General features: G+C 39.0%; 1 protein-coding gene across 1 annotated transcript; it reads right to left on the bottom strand.

Moving 5' to 3' along the window:
- Positions 1 to 1,145: 1,145 nt before the first annotated feature.
- Positions 1,146 to 25,296, bottom strand: kif18a (kinesin family member 18A). Its single transcript, XM_031846137.1, has 18 exons — positions 25,149 to 25,296; positions 23,482 to 23,827; positions 21,749 to 21,906; positions 20,930 to 21,034; positions 20,531 to 20,641; positions 20,059 to 20,256; positions 17,104 to 17,280; positions 16,904 to 16,978; positions 16,679 to 16,776; positions 13,545 to 13,707; positions 12,793 to 12,957; positions 11,695 to 11,816; positions 11,342 to 11,598; positions 9,607 to 9,663; positions 5,148 to 5,529; positions 2,395 to 2,487; positions 2,037 to 2,134; positions 1,146 to 1,820 (listed from the first exon to the last, which is right to left on the bottom strand). The coding sequence occupies exons 2-18, from the start codon at positions 23,795 to 23,797 to the stop codon at positions 1,690 to 1,692; spliced, it is 2,706 nt and encodes a 901-aa protein (XP_031701997.1). The 5' UTR covers positions 23,798 to 23,827; positions 25,149 to 25,296; the 3' UTR covers positions 1,146 to 1,689.
- Positions 25,297 to 25,320: the final 24 nt, after the last annotated feature.

Raw genomic sequence — 25,320 nt, 5'->3', positions numbered from 1 at the left:
ACACACACACACACACACACACACACACACACACACACACACACACAATGAAGAGATTCTTGTGAATGAGAGCATGAGAGGGTGTCAGTGCTTGCGCAGTACAGTGCTGATATATGCATTGAGCTCCTGAGCTAAAAATAAAGATCACACTGAATGCTGTGCCACTGAAAGTTGCAAGACTGAATTGAAAGTGACAAGTCTAGTTCTCTCCAGACAGAGCAATGAGGTCCCACCCTCATCATAGATCCGGCAGGCATTTTTTGACGTTCGTTTTTAGTACAGAATTCTAATAAAAGCTTGTTCCTGGCAATTCTTCACATTTGATCAGGCTAAAAATGCAACACAGGAAAGCCTAAATATATCTTTGAAATACAATTCAAAAGACGTATTTAGCAGTGGTTCCCAACCTGTTTTTTTCCCAAAGCCTTTTCAGATGAGCTCAAGTAGCTACACTTATTTAAACGGGACGTTATTTAACTCTGAATATTATATAGCCTGAAAGAAATACATTACATTATTGTTTTTTTCTTACAACTGAATTGGCAGAAGCTGGACATTACAATAGGCTATGTTTTCCTTCATTCATAGCCGCTGCAACTGTTTTACTGCTATTTAGTTAGCCAACTCATTTCACTCCTTTTCGGCTACATATTTCACCATCTGACCATGTTGTTCCAGCGACTGTAGACTTTTGTTTTGTATATTTGAAAATTGTGGATCTTAACTGAAGTTTTGGACATCGGCGTTTGAGTCTGTTTAAAGGTGAAGTACACTCTTCATCCTGAGGCATTGGTGGAAACAAATAGCATCTCAATCACTACACTTGAGGTTTACCTTTTTTCCTAAAAGGCATATGAAACGGTTGCTTTTTCAATAGGAAGACAATAAGAAAGTTATCTTTGAGAGTTATGCTGCGAGTCACTCCCAGGTCAGTTACATTTTTCTTGCTGTTGTATTTTCTGAGCCGGGCCTACGTCACTTATTTATCATCGGAACATCTTGTAACTCAAACGTCATTGAAAACCCCAGTCAGGCTCAACATCAATAGCACAAAAAAAGCAGATATTACATTTTGGAAAGGGATTTACTTATTGAAAAACAGCCACAGATTCTGTTACAAGGACTTTTATTATGAAATATCTATTACCCTATGTTACTAACTGTACAGGATTAAAAAAAGGGATACAAAAGACAAACAGCTCAGTGTAGAGCAGTTTCAGTTTCAGTTTGCAGCCATACATCCATTTGAGGTAATGTATAACCCATCACTTTTGAGAGAATAGTGGAAAATACATAACATGTGTAAACCACAAAACAGCCACAGTACATGTTTTTATTCTTGCTGTTAGTGTGAACACGAGTGTTTCAATATGTTCAAATCTAAAGGGAGGTTTAGAAATGATTAAAAAAAAAAGGATCCTTCAACTATAATCTATACAGATGTCCTAAACAATGTTTATGTATAAGTCAAGTAAAATGTCACTGCAGTGCGAGGCCAGATCGAAGACAAAAACTAAATAGTGCAACTTATATTACATTTCGTCTCGTTACATTTTCATTTCGGTTGGAGAAACCTACACAATGGAAACACTTTGTTTTAGGTTTGGAGAAGATGTTTTGGAAAGATGAATGCGGTTGGAGAAGGGTGCTCATAAAAGCAAACCGGTGCGATTCAAACACCATGTTGCTTTACATTCTTTTGGCCACTCGTTTTAACTGTTGGGACGTTTTATAAAAAAAGGACTTTGATTTCTGAGGGTCAAGAAGATTCCCTTCAGAAACGCTCCTCACAACTCTCCGAGGCTTGTTCTCCTCTGAACCTGGGCACAGACACCAAAGTAAACCAGCATTAGTAGCAAGAATGAACACATCTACATAAAGAGAGTAAATAGTTCTGGTAACAACTCACCACAGTGAAAAAAAACAACAAATCACATTCGGGTTTGTTCGAATGAAAATTTCATCGGAAAATGATCTTATGTTGCAAAATATCCGGTCAGTTTCTTTTAGCTGCGTTTGTCTGTGTTGTCACTTACCAGCAAAACGACACACTCTGAGCGGCCTGGGGGCCACCGAGGGGTCCTTCTTTATGCGCTTTGGTGCAGAGACACCCTGTGTTAACTCTTCTTGGATGCTGGTACAGTGAATGAAATAGAGTCATCAATCACAACATTAATAACTGGATTCCTTCATCATAATAATAATAATAATAATAATAATAATACTACTACTCAGACCTGGCTATGAATTTTGTTATTTTGGTGACAGTTTTGACCAGCTTTGGTCCGGCTGCAAGCAATTATACATATGTTGAAGCAGAGTGTTTAATCCGCTGCTGGTATAAAATAAGCTGATTTACATGAACACAAGAGGGAAAAGGCAGAGGCACATTACCAGGTAACTTTACGCTTCCCTTGCGCAGCAGACGTCATGGCCATGTAGGTCCGGTGGGCTCGTCTCAAGTCTTGTAAAGATGAGATCGGTTGTCTACAGAGCAGAAGGTCACGTTACCATCACATCTCCACGGTTTGGACTTCACATAAGGAACATTTCCCTTTATATTCAAAATCATAATAGCTTATAACTTTTAAATTGGCTTGTATTGTATTGCAAAAGCAATGTGTATACAAATCTTAACTCTTGATATTTGATGCTTTGTTGCAATGCACTTGTGTTCAGGGATTGGGATATGCAAATGTTGTGGTCTGTCAAATAAATTTGTGGCATTTTATTTCCTCATGGCACCTGCAGTTACAAAATGTGTAGATGAATGTTGGGTGTTCCTGTTTTAGAAGATATATTTGATATCTTTTAACCCCATGTAACCTCACAATCCCCTAGCAGGTCCATACATGCTGATGTAAGGTTTAAAGGTACGATGTTCAATACCGGGCAACATGCCTCCAAAAATAATAGGGGGCGGCATTTCACCTCTACTACTGGGTCCATACAATGTCAATTTACAGCCATCAATCATTGAATACACAAAATTCAACCAAACTGCTGAAACTCCGAGAGCCGATAACACTGCTCTCTGCATCCGCCTATAGTTCACGTTAGGCATCTTTGTGCAACGCCCCCGGAGCTGGAGTTTACATTGGCTGAATTTGAGCTAACCGCTAACTGGGGCGGGGGGGTTCTAGTCCCTGCGAAGTAGCATCACAGAGGCGGAGAGGACGAGGCGTTTTCCGTTTCTGCCACTTTGGATTCAATCTTTAAATAAACTATCAAAACGCAGACGAACCATGGATGTATAGAGAGCTGCAGCAATGAGTCCTAAAGCCCGGAAATGAGTTTGCATGTTTGTACTTCCGGTTCCCCCGTCTAAAATATAACGGGGTTTTTGGCTAAACACCTGAAACGAGGTCTGTGGTTAACACAAGCTTAAGAGATTTTAACGTTTTTTTCTACAACATAAAATACACCAAGTATCAGATTTAGAGAATAAATGTAAAACTTTTTCTCCCTCTTGTGTTGCCCTGTCTGTTGCAGGACAACTTAGTAGCCAAGTGCTAAGTGCTCGCATGAAGTCTGGATTAGCCCCCGATCTTTAACACGAGTGGAAAAACAACTCCACAAATGTTGCCAAGCAACTGCTATTTCCTTGATTGAGGTGATGCGTTTTGATTTTTAGGCTCGTTCGCAACACATAAACTAATACACGGTCAATGTGTTAATGTGGGGGCTCATCTGCTTGCCGCATTATTCACTGACACAAACCCCGTCTGATGCTGTGGCTCAAAATGTTTCCTCTTCTGTTCGCCCCTACTTAGCTGACTTAAGCCTCGGGGCCCAATGTTCCAGTCTGGAAACTTGCTGCTGGTGAGAATTCGTATACTGTTTGCCCTCCAGTCTTTGTCTTGTTTTGAATAAGGTTTGGGGGATTTATCACTTCTGAATGGTTTAGTTGCCATCCGCACCGAGCGTCTTTTACACAGAATCCTTCAGTTGCTATGAAACTCTCAGTGGGCAGCTAGAGAGATATGTTTTTAAACATTTTATGGAACTGTTCATTCCCTCTGAACCCATTTTGAAGAATGTTTTTATAAAGATTTTGTTCTTAATGCAATTTTCTGTTTATTGCAACTAGGCTTGCTTAAAAATGTAATAATTTATACTTTCGGGGAATAATGATTAATTCATAATGTGTGGTACAAGAACTGTCCGGGTTTAAAAAGGCATGAACACTCAACAGTTTTTTAAGTTAAGACACATTAACAAGATAAGCATGGGTGACATATGGAGTGTTTTTTCCATCCGTACCAATTTCTTTAGAAACACCAAGAAAAAGATGCCCCCGACATTTGAAACTCAACAAGAGAGAGTTAATGACATTCATCATTTGTGTTTGATATTCTTGTTAAAAGCTTCAAAACAGATCATTTAAAGATTTTCCCACATTTAAAGACACAATCTGGAGAATTTTCAAATAAATAAATGCCTGTTTAGTCACTATCTATCCCCAAATAATCTAAAACGATGGTAATTGAGCCTATAGCCAACTGATGAAAGTATTGGGATACTTGCAGTATTACAAACTGGGTGTCTGTAGTGACATACCCGGAAACAATATTGTGTAATAGTTTTTTTGCCATTACATACACATAAAAAAAATGGAACTATGCACACGATTCTTGTTAAAAGCATGTTCAGATAAATTGTTTGGTGAACAGGAGGCAAGAAAATGTGACAAATGGTTTTGATACATCATGGCAGCTGCTGCTCATGTCCTTCTGAACTTGACTTATAAAAATAAATGTCAACAATTTGATTGTGATGTTCGGTTTTGCTTTCTGACGTTACAGAAGTATTTTTTTGTTGTTTCCTACATTTTTCTTCCAAATGTTCCCGTTTAGAGAAGTGAGCACTATTGTAGCAGAACATTTTGGAGGGACCACAGGAGTGCAGTAGGCGGTGTGTGGGTGTATTGATGCATTCGTTTACGACTACTTTAATGTGTTAATCGGCCGCACCATATGGACTGCCAACAGAACCAACATACTGCATGTTTAGAGTCGAGAGGACTCTCGTCCACATTACAAGCCAGCCTGAAAATATCTTCTGAAATCATGTGAAGTGTGTCTAAATGACCATATACACTGTTAAACATCCTCAAGTCAAAAGAAAAGTGTTGGATATTTTCTCACCTTTTAGTAGGAATCCGGTTTCCGTCATCGGCCTCGGGAGGATGGAGCAGTTGGCTGGGGCAAGAGAAGTCTGTTGACGTTGATGCTGGACAGGGGCTGCCACTGCTAATTGTAATCGTGGCATTACTTGCAGTTTGTTCATCATTGTCCAGAACTTCAAATGTCATGTTGGGATCCATGGCGCTGGAGGAGCTCTGTGGCATGGCCCAAACAGTCTTTAGTGAAGGCTCTGGTGTGCACTGGAGTGGGAACATGCCCTCCTCAAACACTTGGGCCTTGGCAACGGTCCGGGGGCTTTGCTGTGGCAGTGACGCAGACAAATTTCTCCGAATTGGCATTCTGGGACGGGGTTCCAGTTTCATATCCGTCTGTTTTCCTTCACCTATACACAAAACAAAAAATTATTTACAGTTAATAGGAATTAAACAAAGCAGCAATAACATTTATTCAACCTAACTGACAACGCACCTAAATCCATGCAACCCAATTAACAACCTATGAAAGATGAACATTGTCATAAAGGGAGTGTAAAGAAAGCTGCTTAGCACTTTGATACAACTTTTTACTATTAGTGTTGTGGTCCAACAGAACCACAACTTCTTCTGCCAAAGTCAGAACAGTTTTGGATATTCTACATTAGAGACTTCTGTATTTATGTTTCTTTCTGTACTCTTCCCGCTGGTTTAGAGCAGAAGGGGTCATGTCACATACGTTCATGCACCAATCAGGGTTCAGCAATATTTGAATCAAAACCCGATGGAAGTTGTGGGTTCTTTGCATAAGTCCGGCACTTCAATCAAACCGGATCAAAACTTTAACTTTGTTAGTCAAGAATGTTTAATTTTACAGAAAAATACTCAAGATGTGAGAATACACAGAGGCTTTAACAAGGAACTGTTTCATAACAGAATTATAAGGTTCCTTATCAAAAAGCAAATAATTGAACATTACAGACGAGAATCAAATCGGACGGAGAACTCTACAGTAGATTGACAGGGGAACGTCCCAGCAATCTGCTTTCTGCATTCACTTTCTTTGATATTGCGTGTTTGTGCTTGCTGATCAGAATATCACATGACATAGGATGTGGTATGGCAGCAACGTCACCATGTGACTTCGTGACTAAAATGCCCGCTCAGGGAACGATCAGCTCTGCAACAGACATCGTTTCAAGACGTCTTTGCAGATGCCAGCATCTGAAACAAGCCATCTTTGAAGTACATCAATGCATTGTTACAGCTAAGGGCTTTGAAAGTGAAAGCAAATCAAACCCCTTTAAAAAGTAAGCATGGCAACACTAAACACACCCCTCCCAAGACGATGCCGTCCCCCATACTAAATCAGTCATAAGCACTGAAGTGCCAGCCTTAGGTTAAACAGTGCAAATTAAAAAATGTCCCAACAGAGAAATGCGATGGATTATTCCCTTAAATTGCATCAGAATGTGATCAGGAGACATTATGCATGCCACAAGGCATTTAAACATTATAGTGCCCTCCCTGCACATATAAACTTTACAATGTCAGAATGGAGCCGTTACATGCATCATTACAATCAAAATATATGTTTAGCCCCTATGATAATGAACCCTGTGGTTTATTCAGCATTACTAATCTTAAACACTAAAACAGGATTACCAAAGTATATACACCAATGTGTATTAAAATACTGATTGATATAAGAAATTGTATCCAGTAACTTTTTGCCACATTGTCTTGCTTCATTTAAAAACAGCAGCAACAAAAGCTTGCACAAGTTGCGGCGCAGAATGAGGTTAAATCTCGGTGCCTGCATCACATTATGCTCATGGCATTTCCTGCTGGCGTGGAGTGGGGGTTAGGGAGGGGGCTAAAAAGGAAAAATGCCAGCACATAAAGGAGGTAAGAGCACTAAATGAAAAGGTGAATGACTGACTTAGACATTACCTCAAATATCAAAATGCAATATTTAGCAAATGTGAGTCAGACCTCAGACAGCACACCGTGTGAGGAGACGATGACAAATAGCCCTTTTCTGTGGCAGAGTTGTCCCTAGCAGTAAATGGCAGCAGAGTTCCTTCAATCACATATTTTTGGCTTGTAGGGGATTAATACATGCATGAGTTGCTATTTTTGGTAGAGGCTGCGCTGAATTAGGGTCGCCTGGTTGCTGCTGCCTGTTTTTTATAGTGCGCCTTTTCTGGTTGGTGGAGCAGGGGAGCTTACGTCTGTTGACGTTTTTTCCTGCCCTGCTGTGGATCTGCATTTTCATGAATGAAGCTCAAGAGGGATTGGGAGGGTTAGATGCTAGACAGACAGAGAAAAACATTTCAGGGTAGGAGGGAAAGAGAGGTAGAATGGAGGAAAAAGCCAGACTAACGGACGTTTGAGCAAAAAAATCTAAGGAGGAAAGAATAGATACGAGAAGTGAGAGGTTGAGGATTCAATTGACATATAAAAAGAACAGCATAAAGGAGGCAGTGGGAGGTAGCTGAATGAAAAATCATGAAGCTATTAATAAATGCATGTGTGGACACGTTTTAAAACAACACTGAATTGTGTTCCTTCCAAGTGATTACTTCTGTGGGATTTGCTATTGTTAAGCAGTGCTCAAAGAGTTAATGCTCTTTCAAAACCTCAACCCTCTCTAAAACCAAGGAAATTTGATTGGCTTCGCAAACTGCAGGGTGGAGCTATTTCTCATAACATGCTGCAGTGACTACCATTAAGAGCTGAGGAAGCAGTAAGGGACTGCCAAACAGCATCAGGATAAGATCAGAGCAGTTTGTCTGGATGCTATGTAAAAGCGTTATAAGCGTTATAAAAGCTATGTGTAAGCGTTAAAAGTGTTGTTTCACATGCAAACCATTTTGTCAATAATTGACCACATAGAACAGCTGATAATGCTGCACAACACATATGAAGCTATTGTGTATATATATGTGTGTATATACTACATGCATGCGCGAGTGGTAGCTCTGACATTAAGATGGACATGGTGCTTTTCAAAAATGCAAGTGTGAGCCAGAGAATAGAAGAACAGAGTTATGATTGAAAAGGTAGATATGTGATCTGAATTATGGGAACATAGTGATGCAAAGACACTTTTTAAAGGCTAAATAAATTACACTTATCGTACTTTATGGTAATTCATTATGATAAAGCCTACACAAGGCATGGCTTGCATGTATGTTGTGTTAATATAGGACGAATGTCTGGACAGGTCATTATTTGTTAAAGGTGCTGCTGTATGTATGATGTAGACATTATTGACACAATGTCAACAGACATCTTTTCGTGTCTGGTATACTGAGCGAAATTACTGTTCAGCTGTGTTAACTATTGCAGAAGGTACATTTTATTAGTTACTTTCGGTATCTTAAAGGTTGCAGATTATATAATTTTTATGCCCTTGGGTAATAATAGGTATTATTTAAGCATCATTATATTAGTGGAAGGTAAAAAGTATTAATTAGTGTTTCTCAAATACCAAATCCCCCCAATGTTTTATTTTGGGTGTGTCAAATGCTGAATAAAGTTAAAGTTCAGTGATACAAGTTTTTTTGCTAAAATGTTAAAGCTTACCATCGTGATACCATTAGTGTGTGGAGGTGTTGACACGCGTGGAAAGACGGCGATAGATGTTTTGGCAAAGAAAAGTTAAAATATGAGAAAATTACAATGAATGACCAAATGGGGAGAAAAAAACCAACTCTAAAGCAACTGGCTTGACATAGAGAGAAGGGTCAGACAGACAGGCAAAACAGATTTTTTTTATAATAACTTGCAAAGAGATTTAATAGCAGTGGTGACAAACTCCCTCGTGCTTTCATGTTTCATTTCCATTCACGGAACTCTGGTCATCTGGCAAGAGTATTTTCTTCAAAAGTTAAATTTCCCACAATAGGTTTCAGTGAAATGTAGACCACCTGCAGTAAATATCATTACAGCCAATATGAACTGCAATATTTCACAAAGGTTTTCGTGTTACATTTCCCCAAAGGGTCCATGTGTACAGTTTTCCCTCTATAAAACTGGTTGTGAGTATTCACATCGTTTCATTATTCATGTTTTGGCCAAGACAGAATGTCTGCAGCACAGCTATAAATCTAATTATATTACATGTCTGACTTTTATTGTTTATTTTACTACTCCCAACAAGTACTTTTACTTAAACTGCTAAAAACATGTTCAGCAAATAAAAAGCAACACGGCAAGTGGAAATTTAGGCTAACCCAAAACAATTGAGCATTTATATGGCACATTAAAAACACAACTTTATGGCGTGTGTGTTCTGCTTTAATAAAATGCAGCAGCATCTCTTAAAGTGTGTTTGGGCAAGTGTGATGGATTGAGTGAAAGCTGACAAGGAGAGACGTGAATGATTGAGGGGGAGGGGGGGGATTAACAGGCATGCAGGCGTTTTAGATTAATGACTACAGTATGTTAACATGACGGGGGAGAGAGGAGAGCAGATTTACCTTTGGGTGATGGAGCAGCATTGCACAGTGATGTTCTTTTCGTACGGCCCTCTGCACCTGAGAATTCAGAAATCATAAAGAGGTTCAAGGAGAAGCAACATCAACACATCATTACAATTACAACTTCTGCAAGCCCCAAGTGGTTTTCTTTAATTAAAAATGTTACATTGTTACTAAATGTCTGAAAAGTGCTCGCTTACTTTTATTTCTTGGAGTTTCAAAGTCAGTCAAAGGAATTCAGTGAAAATGTTATTAAATGTGTTGCTTTCTGGCAACAATATGAAACACTACCAAGGTGAAACACCACTTTACAACACTATGATTACACACATTTCATTGTGTCTACTGTCTATTTCTTTTCTAGAAAGAGTCAATCTGGCTATTGCACAATGTTCAAGAAAATCAAATCTCACACAAAATCCCACGCATGATGCACAGTGCATTGTGGCCCAGACGTGAAGCCAGAAGAAACAGCTGTCATTTATAATGAATTGCCCAAAGCTCAAGTGAACCTGGAGTGTTTTGGGTCTCAAACAAACATGTTTTAATCATTCAAGCTGTATTCCATGATCCACAGGAGGCTGACACCAATATCTTTATTCAGGACTTGTCATTCTTTGTCCGACTGACAATAAGTTTAGTTGGAATTCCACAAAAACAGTTTCATAGAAGTACTGAATGTAATACAGTTTGAATTGAGCAAGCAGTGGAACTGAGGTGACAGGTGCAGAGTTTAATGTCTCTCAAATGATAAGACTTTATCATAGGAATTGATTGTTGTTACCCAGCTTTGGTTCATCGTCCAAATTTTCATTTTAACTATGTGCAAACAAATTTTTGCTGCAATTGTGTAATTATTGTTTTAAAGAAAAGCAGCATCACAACCTAACTGGGAGCAGCATATTCAAAATAGTCTCGTCCATCTGAACGTTATACGATCCTGAATATAACTTAACCCTTTCAGATGGCAATGGCATCCGTTTGGTGGAGCTTTGATAGATAGCATTGCAGTTTGCTCTCAGCTAACGGACATTTGACTTTTTCTGTCATTTTCCATTTGTTACCCATGACTGTAAAATTGGCCAACTGTTTTCCAGTCGGCGTGGGAACCCCGATCAAGCCAATATAACTTCACGTAAACATATTTACATAAAAAAGTATCTGCTGAGATTCTGCATGTCAGAGGGATGAATGGCCTATTTGATATATTTTTGACTATTCTCAATTCATTTACGTTGGAGCATTATCTCAATTTCTGTTAACATAACATTCAATGGAGATTTTCCAAGCCGTTGTCTTTATCATAAGCAATCACCAATTACTGCAACATCTAATGTTTGGTTTCTCCAGCATTTTGCAGTCATGTGGTCAGGTCTTTATGTATTTATAAAGCAAAAATGGCATCTTCCCATTCAGGCTGTATGGCAGTACATTTTAAGACTAAAATAATTTATTGCTTTTCTCTTTTTTTAAAGAAATCCTTAGAAATGTAAGACTTTGAGTTTTGAGACTGTGTGACGGGCATTTTTCACCTTCTTATACTTTCTTGACTAACCAACTCATGGATTAATCTAAACTCATAATTGCCATATTAATTGATAATGTAAATACTCATAATTTGCTCTACCATATTTTCCAACCGTCACTAGTTTTGTAATTCTATCCAAATTGAATCCACGTAAAAGTATGCTCAATAAACAACAGAACAATGAATGATAGGAGTATGATGACTTACTGCAGGGGCTACTCTGGTGGTATAGCAGATGTGAGAAAAACAGGACAGGTGCCAACTCGCTGCGGTCCACCTCATTCGTCTCCTGTGACCCCTCTCCGATCCCCACCCCTTCCTGGTCGGCCCAGACCACGCCTCTCTCCCTCAACACAAGGTGCTCTAGTTCATGGTTCTCCATCTCGTCTGCGGCGGTGACCTGCCCAGCACCCCGCAACGCAGAGTAGTGCCGACTATAAGCTGGCAACAAGATGTTCACCATTCTGAAATGCAATGGAAAAATATTATTGAGATATTTCTTGAGATGAGGTGCAGTATCTTCAGCTACACTGAATTGGTTGTTAGTATTGTCAACCTACTTCTGCATACGCTTGTTCTCCTGATCCTGCAGTGCAGCTAGCCCGACCATCTGCTTAATATGTTGTTTGAGGTCATTAACCTGCAGCTCCAGTCTGTGGCAATGTAGGCTCTTATCTAAAACCTGAACACCACAGATAAATTAGTTCAGAGAGCATAAATGATGAGGCAATAAGCATTCTAACATAACAGCATATTGAATTAGCACCCTGGTGGGCAGAATTAGAAGAAACGATGGGTGGTTAGAGGTCAAGATACTATAGAGAGAAGATGCAAAGTTCTGTTTTCATCCATGTTTCATCAGAAAAGCTATCTGCTCAGGATAAGGGAGAGGAGGAAAAAAAAGGAAAGAACTCTGACGTAAAGAAACTACGAAACAACAGCAGAGAGAACATTTGACCGGTGGGTGCGTCATAGTTCTGGGTCAGTTCCTGGAAGAAAGGATAAAGAAGAAAAAAATAACATGGGCATGGTTTTAGGTAACTGGCTGCTGTGTGAGGGATGAGTAAAGGGTATTGATTTATTCTCTTCAGTGATCCACGAGTGAGCCGGAGAAATAAAATGAGCACGGTTCTAATTACTAGGAGAACAGATGGGAAGAAAACAAAGACAGTCACGACACCAGTAGAGACACAGCCTACCTTCCAAAATAAACAAACAAAAAACACCAAGCGATGAGTTTTGAAGGATGTAACCCACATTGTGAAGTTTTTCTCTATGTCCAATCATGCTCGTTTGTCTTCATACAAAATATTTCATCCTGTCCGCAAGTTATGTCATTTTAGTAACTAGTTTTACTGACTGTTCGCCTCTACTGATCTATTGTCCAAAGTCTGACAAAAATTTATGCACTCCATCACCAATGTCGGTGTCAAGTGCGGTTAGAATTCATAAACGCGGCTAGAAGCACTTTGGTTACACACGTGTTATAATCAAAGATATAGATTACACTTAACATTCAAGCACTTCTCTTTGTTTAAACAAAACAAGTGTGAAATGTCAATAATATACTTTCGTCACAACAAAACATATATTTGCCAGTCAATCACTCAGCTGTTTTTCAGCACCAGTAAATGTGAGAGTCAATTAGTTCTACGTACCTCTGAGGTCTGATCATTCGACTTCAGCAGCTTAATCTCATTCTCGACGCGATGAAGCAAGCCGTCGTTGTCCAGGAAACGTGTTTCGGTCTCTTTCAAACGTTTGTGAATGTGTTGCTGCCGAGTGCATAAGCTGGCAATCTTCCGCTCGTGCTTACAAGTAGCCTATTAAAAGAGACAACAAAAGTCATTTAGGCGATACCACAAATCGTCCATTGTTTGAGCGAGCATTAGTATAACACACTATTAAGTATGTGGTCTAAATAACAATAATTATAGCTGCTAACAACAATATGTCACCAAGCTCCAGTCAAGCAATATTAATGAATCTAAAAATATTAAGCATTTGTTGTATATTATTTGAGAAGTTAATGTGAATCAATTACTTGTAACTTACAACTACTGTAACCTTTTTTAAATAATTGTTTTGAAATGCAGATCGATGATTCAGCCATACTCTCTGGTAAACGCTCCCACAGTTTAGTTTGTATTGGGAGACAGTGAACAATTCTGCAAAGTTTGGTACTAATAATTCACTTTCTATACTTTCAATGGCATTTACAGCTGGGACTAACACCGGGGCTCAAATGGCAAAGAGGAGCCAGGAGCTGGGGAGCAGTGACCCTGTCTTGCAGTGGTGTAAATGAGAGGCTAAGACAACTATAGAGAACAGAGAAGTGAAATGATGACTCAGCAGCTGATTTTCTGCGGGGATGATGGACTCTGTGGATCGCAGCGTAAGCATCAGCTACCTTCTCAGTCTTTTCCTTGGCACAGAAACATTGGACCTGCAGGTTGTCCTCCTCAGTGTACCGCTGGCGCAGCTCATTCTCCTTCAGTTGTCTCTCCAGATCCAGCTGCTCTTTCCTGATTTGGGTCCGGTCCGAGAAGATTCGCTGCAGAGCTTCCGACACCCTAGAGAGAGAGAGAGAGTGAGAAAGAGAAAGAGAAAGAGAAAGAGAGAGACAAGAGTGATGTCCAATTGCAAGAAGCTTCCCCTTAAAAATGGCAGCATCAGAAAATTTAAATGTAACAAAAGTGATTTAAAAGTAGTCTAAAATCACTTTGGCACATTCATTTCATTAAAAAAAAACAAAACAGGTCATTCTAGTCTCAACTTCTTTGCAATTCAAGGAACATGCAATATATGTAAACAGAAATAGCATCTAGTTAATTGATTACAATAGCCTTGATAAACTGTGTCTCAGTTTTAGCTGGTACTGTCAGACTGGCGTTCATTGAACTCTGGTCATTTTTGCGGCTGTAGTGTTGCTTTGGACTGCATTTTATTAAAAGGTGTGTTTTTTTTTTGGTCCACTTTGATTCAAATACATGGGACAGAATATTAGAAACACCTCTTAGTATAATGCAATCCAATAAAACATCGCCATCATCCCAGGGATTCAAGCAGGATGTGATTAGAAGCTGGTGTGCCACATGTAAGGAGCAAATTTATATTAATGGCTGTGCCAAAAAGCTCTTACAAACCACTTGTTCCGAGTATTTAACACACTGAAGCCCATGAGATATTCAAACGCTTTATAAACACGTCAAAACCACTTGAAATACAGTAATACATCTAATAATGCTAATATCAAAATGTACCAATGTATTTCATCAAATGCTTGCATGGCTAATACAAGTATACTCCATGATGCTGTTAATCTTTTCATATAATCTCGAGCTTCAACTACATGCCAGTTCTGTTCGTACTGAGCCAGAAAGATATTCTTAGCTATATGATGTATATATGTATTCTTGGAGCAGAGATGCGGTGATATGACGATTGGATGCATGTGGCTGTCTGGTTGAGTTAAAGCAGTAGGAGAGACAGGAGAGGCATGCAGGTAAATAAGGACTGGAGAGCTGTCGCTGAAATGTGACTGCACTCTTCAATGTAACTCCGGTGACGTAGGAGACGTCGTGGCCTTGTGCTAGACTGCTGAATTTTTAATAGCGTGAGAAGCGTGCAGCCTCTATTCAGAGCCTCTCTCTGTGCGAGTTGTGAATTCTGATGCTAGTGAATGAAATGTGTGGGAGTGAGACTCATTCAGCTTTTCCATGTCCCCCGCCCCCCGCCCAAATACCCCAACAGATGTCACTGTGTGCCTTAAAGATGAATCGATGGGATGTGGTTAATCTGATTTATGTAAAAGAAATCAATGTGTATATATTATTTGAATTAAAATAAATGTTCTGCACAGCTGTCCCTATCAAATTAAAACTCCACATTTAAAACAAAAGATAGTTAAACTAATGTTGATTGTAGAAGCTATATAAAACACTAGTATTCTTTTATACACAGAGGTACCAACTGTATGTTTGTGGCAGCTATAAAAAGGAAATTAAGTTGCCCCCCCCCCCCCCCAAATATTAAAACTGTGCCAGCGTTTTTCAATCTTGATTCTTGGGCTTCAGAGCACAGCTGTTTTTTAATCCAAGAAGTAAAATAGTCCCGGACTAGATTGCTAGATTGAAAACCAGCAGTCCTCAGTCATATATAATGTTTTTAAATGGGTCACCCTGTTTTAATGAAAGACAAATAACATGTTAGCATAGAAATAGCAGCAATTTACAAAACACAACTTAGTTTTAAATTAAAAAAATAGAATACTGCTTTCTTTACCATGAATTTGTCTTTAAAACTTTATTAATTACGACACACTTTTTGTCATTTTTTTAGTATCTGGCTGCTCTATGCAGTGTAGGTTAGGGGTGATTGTGTAAAAAAAAAAAAGTCAAAAAAGTCTTCCTGTATAAAAATATTGGTATGTTGCAGAGCTCAAATTCTTACTCAGGTACTTGTACGATATTGCAGTTTTAATCCCAAACCAATAACACTAAAACACATTATAAAAACTGAAATGAAACAGTTTTAGTATTAGTTCCCTTTGAAAGAGATCGGTAAAGAGGGACATTAGATTGTTATGAGGATGCACTGTTTTCCAGGAGGTTCAAGTGGCCATTTCGTGGCATAGCATTTCATAGAAGTAAGACAAACAAGCTGTTTAGCAGAAGTCGCATTGGATCACCAATGCACTCTGGGTAGGTCAGCTGTCAAAAACACCACTAATACATTGTGTTGAGAGTTTGTGCGCAAGGCAGCACAAACAAATAAATAAACAGCAGTTGGCATTTTCAACTAATGACGTCCACACAGACACTGTGAGTTACCGATCAAAGGGAGTAGAGTTGCTTTGGGTAAGAAAAAGTTGCTTTGCTTCTATTTTAGCAACATTTTGCTGGTGCACCTCACCTTCAAAGTGCTGCTCCTGATTGAAAACTACATTTGAACTTTGGGATTTTGTTTATAAAAGTAAAGGGTGAAAGCAGGCTATCCAAACACAACCAAATCATTTACAGCGATAAGAGTGTTTTAGTTTCTCCCCATAATTATCAATTTATCATACAGAACATTATAGGTCACCATGAATATTTTTAGGTGCAGCCTCGGAGCAGAGAGCATCTCGCACCTCCAAGGCTGAAGTCACTACACTCGGCTAGAAGGAGTTGTTTTTGGGAGTGACAAAAGTCAGAGATTGGAGAAGAGCCACTGCTCCTTTGCAAACTAATATGCTCGCTATAGGGACTTGCTGAGGTAATACAATAGAAGGCTCAATGATGATAAAATGTATGTTTGGAATATTGATTGTATCATAAATGACAATAAAAAAATAAAGAAACATTAAAAAAATACAAGTCAATTGGAACAGCATATTTGATTGTACGGCCTCGACCATCGTGGCTAATTTCATCTTCCACTGCCTGCAATCAGTGTGTGTATTCCAATCACAAGGTCTACAACAACAGAGTTTACTACACATAAAGAAACAACCTCCGAGATGTCTCGGGTTACAATCTGAATGACAATTATTTATGTGCCTACCTTTTGAACTCTGCCTGTTTCTGAGATGAGATCGTGTCAGAAGCCCCGTGCACTGTGTTCTTCTCATATTCTGTCAGTTTTTTCTTCAATTGTAGAATCTTTAGAGAACAGAACATTGAAATAATCAGAATTGAACCACCGACTGTTCAAATGAGAAAAATATTTTCTGTTTTTTTTTTCTTCTTCTGAAGAATGAAGCAGGGTAGTGTTGTTGTTTCATGGTACCTCTTGCCGTTGCTTCTCACATATTACTGCATACTGGCCAATGTGGCTGTCCAGGCTTACTACGTTACTTTTCAGCTGAAAGTTAAGGGAAGAGAGAAAAACGTAATGAGTAAAGAGGAATTCATACATCTATAGCTCAAGTATCACATTATTTATAACAATTGACAATTTAAAAACAATATAATAACTTTAATACTAACCGAGGACTTAATCTCCTTGGCCCTGTTGGCATACTTCAGTGTATTGTGGATGTCATCGTATGACTGGGAAGAGGGGCTAACATTGGCAATCATAACCGTCCTGCAGTTGCCCCCCAAGGAGTCTTTAAGCAGCCGTGTCAGCTTGCTGTCCCTGTACGGTATATGAGTTTTCTTACTCTAAAACAAAGAAGAAAAAGACAACATTAGCCCAAATAAATAAGACCATTTTTGATGACAAAGGTGTACACAAACAAGCAGCTCAGAAAATCAAAAACAACAACACTCCTGTGGTTCTATCGAGTTTACTTATTCAACAAATGAAAGTTTGAAATGAACAATAACAGGATTGGTGATTTCAATTCAGTTCAGTCAACCATGACACACAAATGTGGGGTGCGCCTCAATATGCATTCTCCATCTGGACAAGCTCAACAAGAGACGCTTAGTCATATTACACTATTTGGTGGGGACCAATAAACCTAACGGGTAGCAAAATTCACTATGGAGCGTTCATTTTAGGGTTAAAACAAGGATCAGCCATCCACAGCACTGGTCTGGAGTCTTTCTGCAGCTGGTCTGTGAACACAGCTCAGTCTTTAATAATGGCATTAGATAGACTACAGCTGCTTAGGTGAGTCACAATCTCGTGGGTACTGGGATTGCAGAAAGTCACATTAAAGTTAAGTAACAAAGGAGTGTAAAATAATCTCTTTTGGGGTTAGCAGCTGCGCCTGCACTTCTCCCTGGAAAAACATGAAGCCTACATCTGGATTCAAAGACCTTAGTTATAGTTCCTGTCAGGTCCAGGGAGTTTCAGGATAGCTGTGCCAATTTGAAAAAAAAAAAATCAAAATCACCTTTTTAATAAGAACACGAGCGCAGGCATCCAAACTCATTCTAAAAGGGAACTCAATTGTTTAACTCCATTAGTTTGGTCAATCATATTGAATCGGTCACAGGTTCAATGTAAAATTGCAGGTGAATGGAGGGAGCGGCACTAGTGTGAATGGAGGGTGTAAAACAACCGTGAAAAACAAGTGCTGGCTTCAAAAGGAACCCAGTGACAAGGGGCTATGCCTGGTGATGCATACAATGTGGTGCTTTGTTCCGTCACCTTCTACTCTCCAGATCACTCACATTGTTTTTCATCATAACAGACCACAGAATACAAAATTCAAGTCCCAATGTCTTTCTGTTATCAAACAACTGCAAGAGCAAACGGTAATTTGAACACAATCTGTAAATGCTACTAGTTAACCACAGATAATCTGTCTCATGTAGGATATTGTGACAGTCTGAGCAAAAATGACAGAAAGTTGTTTTTATTAAAGTTACCAACTGTGGCTTTAACAATACTTCAAGGATGCTGATATCCCCTTCGGACAACATTTTTAGAAAGCCCCTTTTTTGTTGGTGGCAAACACTGGCCTTGTGTGGATGGATGGCCAAGATGGAGAGAAAGGATGCAGCATCAAATGTGTCTGCATTGCTTTGGACATCGCCTTAAGGCAAACAACTTACAACAAAAACCTCTGTGCAGCATAGCATGAGGATGACATACTGAACAGCCCAAACAGAAGTAGCGGACATTCTTCTTCACTCAAACGAATGGCATGTCAGCCCAGACACAAGTGGGGACATTCTTTCCTGTAAACAATGGCCACAACATGAATTCCTTGCCTGCCAACAGTAAACACTGCAGCACCAATAATCATGGGGATAGGGTGGGGAAGGAGAGGGGATTTGTGGTGGGCATTGTAAGTGGACCAGATCAAACTACGTCCATGACGGCAACACCCAAGAATGGTGAGCAGGGTATAATACTCACTGGACACAGTTCTAACACATGAATTCAGTAACCTGTTGAAGAAGGATCACATTTCAACATGGACGCGGTACATTTGCACAGCACTTCCTGAATGCATGTGGCCTGCTTGTGCCTCATCCCTCGAGACTGGTGTGTAAAATGAGAAGACTGCTTGGCAGGTTAATGTATGCAACTGGAATGAAATAATACCCAAATACTCAGTTGACTTGCGACTTCCCAGGCTCTGCGTTTTATATATGGAGGCTTGTGTGCTTAAGTTCATATACCTATAACCATAATAATATAGATAACGCAAAATTTCAGATGGTTTGCTGACCATATACAAGCATAAAAACAGTACTAAATACAAAACATAGTTGAAGCACATTCACTGTAGTTGTGCACCGTCTGTACAAATCTATATATAATATATTTCTTAATGTGTCGTGACTGACATTCTTTGTCAGATTGTCTGTAAACGTAACGTCAACATCTGTAGTTGGTGACAGAGTGAATAGCTAGTAATGCCACAACCAAATTATACAATTTATCAATACAGACTACTCAGAATCTAAAATTCAGCAATAACTAAATTATATATCAGCAAACAGACGGTGTCTTCTGTTTTTCCTCTTTAATTAAGTAATTAATTTGTTTAATTTTTGTGTGCATTTGATTCCCTTTATTGGTTTTAAATTGTAGAATCTCGCTCGACTTTACGTTATTTGTAAAGCACGGTGTAACATTATTTCAAAAGTTTCAAAACAAATCATTATTCTAACTTTTGTTAGGCAGTGATTCACAAAGTAGCATGTCTTTTGTTACCAAGCTAACCAAACACTTTCTTCACTTTCGACAGTCTGACGGATGCTGCTGTGCACAGCTGTCTTCGCTAACCAGGAGGTGTCTTCTGTGCATCCAAAAGTGTTACAAAACCAGGCACACAACACTGTTTGAATGTTAACTCCTTTGTAAACAGATCACTAATCTTAACCTCCAGCTGTCACTGAGACATCTGACAGACGGGTTCCCAGCAAACCGAAAATGTTAAACACGTATATATTTAAAAAGAGACCACATTTTCCACATTGTTTTTTAACAACACTCTGTATGTTATCTACAGTATACACGGGGTAATATAAACTCACCTTTGGGTCAGCAAGTGCATTGATAACATTTCCCAGGGCAAGAAGTGAGCGATTGATGTTGGCACCTTCCCGCAGACGTGCACCTTTGGTGTTGGTGGCGCTGGCTCTCTCTGAGCCGGCCAGATCGATCAGGCTCATTTTGGCAACGCAGACATTAGGATTGAGGCTGGCGGTTTTGTCCTGCTGTCTTAAATATATCTGAAGAAAATAATACAAAACTTTGAATTCAAGACCATCAAGAAGCAAACGGTGGTGCAATGTTAGACGTTTGTAATGAAACAAGATACTGCAAATAATTATCATCTTATAAAATGAAGATATCAGTAACGGCCGGAAAAGTTTACTGTTCAGCTTTTGTATTTATGTTTATTCTTTTGCTCGTTATTGTATTTCTATTATCTTATTCTACGTTTTGACATCATGCTACAGCCTAATTGTGCCTTGGGACTTCAATAACTCTGGACTGAAATACCTGAAATACAGCATGGGACCGGGAAGAGGTGGCATTCATGTCAGTGGGGTGCTGTGTCCGGTTACGATTGCCAGAATCCAAAGCCTCAAGAATGTGCTCTGCAGATTTGGGCTGTATAGAAAAACAAAGAAAATACATAGATGTAGTGTGACCCAATAAATCCCCACGGCTACAGAACTGCGAGGATGCCCAACATTAAATAGAACATTACATTTCTTGTCATCTACTCTGAGAAATATGACTTTCTAATTAAAAACATGACATTATGTATTGCAAAAGCACCTGAGGGAAACTTAAATGGGTTTTAATAAATAGACTTTGCAATGACACCAGTATTTACCGTTAATACACACTATGATGCCATGGGGGAGTATGTAGGATATATTTGCTGCGACTGACCTGATGCAGCGAGAGGCCTTGAACAACCACTCCTTTAGAGCCGTCCTCTCTGACGGCAAGAGGGCCGACATTAGCCAACAAGTCTCTGATTTGTTCATTGTAAACCTGTAAACAAACAACAAATATAACTGCAAACAGCTGCAATCTCATCAAAACCACCCAGAGAGGTCAGTCAAGACAGAAATGTATGATTTGGTTCAAGGAATACTTTACCCACAACATTACCATTTGTATATTAATTACTCCCCACATGTTGCCTTGAATTCTTTTAGAATAAATTTGTTTTTCTCGCATGCCTCCAAAGTGAGTGAAGATGAAAAAACTGAGAAAGATCTTGATGAATTAAAATAAATAGGATCCGCTTTTAACAACAGCAAAACTATATCAAAAAAGCTGTTGACAAACTCTCACACACGTCGTGCATTATAATTCAAGTTTAACTTATCCAGTTGAATGCTCAGTACTTTCCAAACACATGGATTTACGCTAAAACCGTACTATTTTAAACATTTCTGACTCGCCTGGACTTGCACATGAGATTGTTTATGCAGAAGTGTTTTAAATAGTACGGTACTTCAATTCATCTTCATCTTCGTTCAACGTGGAGGCATGCGAGATAAACAAAGAAAAGTTCTGAAATTCTAAAAGAATTCAAGGTAACATGGGGTGAGAAATAGATATACAAACGGTCATTTTGTGGGTGAAGGGAGGCTTTGTACGGGAAAGGAGTCTAAGTCTGAGAATCACTTTGACACAAAATAAGAACAGGTTCTGCACTGACACAGAGAACAAAAAGAGCAAAAACAAACAAATATTCACCTCAAGATATGAGAAAGCAACAGCAAACTCTTTCTCCTCCTTGGCCTCATCCATGCGTTTGAACAGCTCTGTCATGGTGCGGTACATGACCCCAGGCTCATTTTGAGAGCCTAACATAGTATGCGTCTTGCCTGCTCCAGTAGCACCGTAGGCGAACACTGCAAGTGAAAGACAAATTTAAATGAAGTAAAACATTTATATAAGAAATAAATGCTTATCGCAACAACTAGAACATCCATCTTACATTGGATGGAGCGTAACCACAAATCGTAATGTGAAAAATGTAAGTGATGTTCTAATCAGCCTACATTTGAAAGTGGGCTTACAGTATGTAATACTGTCAAAACACCAACTAAAAGACATGCTTTGAACTCGTTAGCATTCTGCATCCAGTATAAACTCAGTTGGCAGTTTATTAGGTACACCAATGCACTGTAATACACACTCTTACAATAAATGCGACCTTCATGAGGGTTAGAATACTTAGCTTTTGTTGAAAGCTTTTGTTTTAGAGAGGAGTTGCTTCGACCGTATGATCATTTTGGAAGGTGCAGTTTGTGGTGCCGGTGAATTGTATTGCTGGACACAGAAAGGTGCTTCTATTAATTCATCCCCCTGATTTATATCAATGAGGTTAGGCTTAATAACAGAAACACCCATCTGTATAAGTTCAAAAGCACCACCAACTACAACCTACAAAATGATGATACATTTGAATCAAGGCCTCAACAGAAGCTGAGCATTATAACATTCATAACGGGAGGATTTACTGCAGGACTGCTGTATTAGACTACATTAGTTGTAGCTAGGTGTACCTAATAAACTGCCAACAGAGTGAATATTGTTCAGCAGGATCAAGAGTTTTCGCTGCTCTAGGCATCTTTCAATGGATCAATGATGACTCTCTAAAGACATATTTGTTTCGGGTTCTGTTTACAGCGAGTACACTAGCCGTCAAAGTTTCCCATTTGTGCTGATTTAAAACACTGGTACTGCATTGTTGTGAGCTAGTGACCAGCAAGTGAACCTTGGAGCAGACAAAGTAAATTAAGAGTAGCCAGCAGTTTCAATTAATGATACAGCAGCATGAGTCAGCAAGCCATGTTGAGAAAAAACACGGCTCTTACTTGGTGCTGGAGTGGCTCATAACTGCATTTGAACTTCAGTATTTGGTCATGCAGGGGTTGAAGAGAGGCAGTCAAAAATCTAAAAAGTTTACTGCCACGGCAGATTAGCTCATTTTATTACAGAGCCCCTGATGGGTTATGGAGGGACTTTTCTTTCATGAAGTACTTTTGACTTCCCTCACAATACCTCGCAATGAATTATATGTTCCCTTGCTTTAAGTTTTGCATTACTTTGGAATACGTGAGCTACTGTATTCTTGAACTCCTGTGGTTTATTGGGAACACGTCAGTCATATCTGATAGAAGCAGCGCAGGCTCAAAACCTGGTGTGCCTTAACATGCTTTCTTGGGTAATGTTGATGGAAACAGTGAAGTGTAGTCACAATATAGCTACTATAGCCATACCCATAACACCATTTATATAACCACATCCACAGCTTCAATCACAATAGTCAGGCAGAGCAGTGGTTGTATATAGTCAGTGCACAGCCTCTCGAAAGGAGTATTTAGCAATAAAAAGATAATGTAAAGTGTCACATAATCTCTCCTTTCTGTAGACCAAGATGCTATCTGTTCCTATACATCTTTTACACATGAATTTGTTACCTGTGCAGTTAAATCCATTCATCACACTGTCCAATACTCCTTTAGTGGTGCTCTCAAAGATGTCATCTTGGTTAGAGTTCTCACCGAAGACTTGGTCAAAAACAAACTTAAGGTCTTTGTTGGCCTTCTTGCTGACATTTCTGTTTCGTCCCCTTTGTGACCCAAAACATGATGTATCCTCTTCCTTGGGGTCAAATATTAGCATGTGGTTGTCAACAACCTGGACCACATTTCGATAGTTTTCACGCTTCTCCCTCTCGTTAATTGGCCTCACTCGAACAACCACCTTTACGTGGCTGCACACGTCACTTGCCATTTTGGTCCTTCTGAAGTGATTGAAGTCTTACTGCAAAATAAGAAACAAAAAGGTTAACTATATTTTCCACATTACAAATCAAAATCATCAGTGTCATTTTTACCAATATGCTCAAACAATCATACAAATAGAAACAGTGGAAATGGACAGAAGACAGCACTTCGAGACGGTGTCATATGCTGTACAGATTGTAAAGCCATTGAATCAAATTAGTGATCATGGGCTATATAAATAACATTTACCAGACTGAAATAATCTAAAAATTTTCACGAGCTTCCCTAGAATTTTTGTCTCAGCTTATTCTCGATGACATTGCAGATAATAATTGATATGCTTTCAAATCAGAGTGAATTCAAATTATTGTTGTAAAATGTTCTTTTTGTACATGTTGAGCAGAGCATTGTTTCAACATTTTGTGTCAGTAGAGGGTAAGATAACATTAATGTAGGCTAGTTAAACCATGGATGTCCTGTATGAGGGCTGGGAGATGCATTTGAATACAACAGCCCTGCAATAAACTATAATCTCATGAAGGACATTTAGTTTTGTTGAAAATGTTTCAGAGATGTCTTGAGTCAAATTGATGGTAATTTGGAGGCTGTAGTTTTGCTTTATACAGACGTACATTTTTTAATATCAAATAGGATCTAATATTTGGCCAATCTTCCTTGATATAGCTTTAAATAGGTTTGGCATATGATGAAAACATTTTAAGTTCTGTTGTATAAATACACTGGTTTTAGCAAAGCGTACCAAATAACCTGGTAACAGTGTACACATGTGCAAAAGCAAACTGATGCTACTGGCATTATCTTTATGCACACCGTCCCTACCATCGCACAGATAACTTAATACAAATGATTCTCATGCTCCGTTGCTACACATTGCAATGAAACTAATAGACTAACGTTATCGTAGCTAAGTGGCAGTTATCACCTGGATAAAATCCAAAGACGAAACGTTAAATGTACCGGTAATAACAATACATTCATACCCAACAGTTAACCTGATGAATAATATGATTACTAACATTACTCTCAAGCCACAAAAGGTTTCACTGTTGGGTAAGATACTCAGCTACATGTTAGCAAAACTGTTTTGATTCAAGGACACATTAAAATGCGATAGAATTAAAAGCTAACCTGAAAACGTAAACTTGGCAAGGGTTGGCTAACGCCTGTTAGCTATAATGGCTATAGCTGTTAGCTATAATAGCTAGACCAAGATGCTTTTTTATTATAGCTGTTAGCTATAATAGCTAACAGCTCTCGCACAACTTCCAACGGTAAATTAGCGTTGTTTTCTTTATGTAGAATTCACCGTGTGCGATTAATTTAGCGTTACTTCTTACCTTTTGTCATTAACGGTTATCTTTAATTTCCTGTAACCCGTTTTTTTTCTGATTGTACACCAGTAGCTCGTATTGGAAAGATATATTCGCTAGGGTAACTTGGACATAGCTAGATAGCTGGTCATAGCTAGCACAACTAGCGCCAATATTTTCAAAAATAAAGCCCTCTTCC

The sequence above is a fragment of the Anarrhichthys ocellatus genome, unplaced genomic scaffold (genome assembly GCF_004355925.1).
Source record: "Anarrhichthys ocellatus isolate YVR2014 unplaced genomic scaffold, GSC_Weel_1.0 scaffold6, whole genome shotgun sequence".
In the NCBI taxonomy this organism is placed as follows: Eukaryota; Metazoa; Chordata; class Actinopteri; order Perciformes; family Anarhichadidae; genus Anarrhichthys; species Anarrhichthys ocellatus.
Note: the sequence above shows the minus strand (reverse complement) of the source record. Positions and strands in the feature narration are given on the sequence as shown.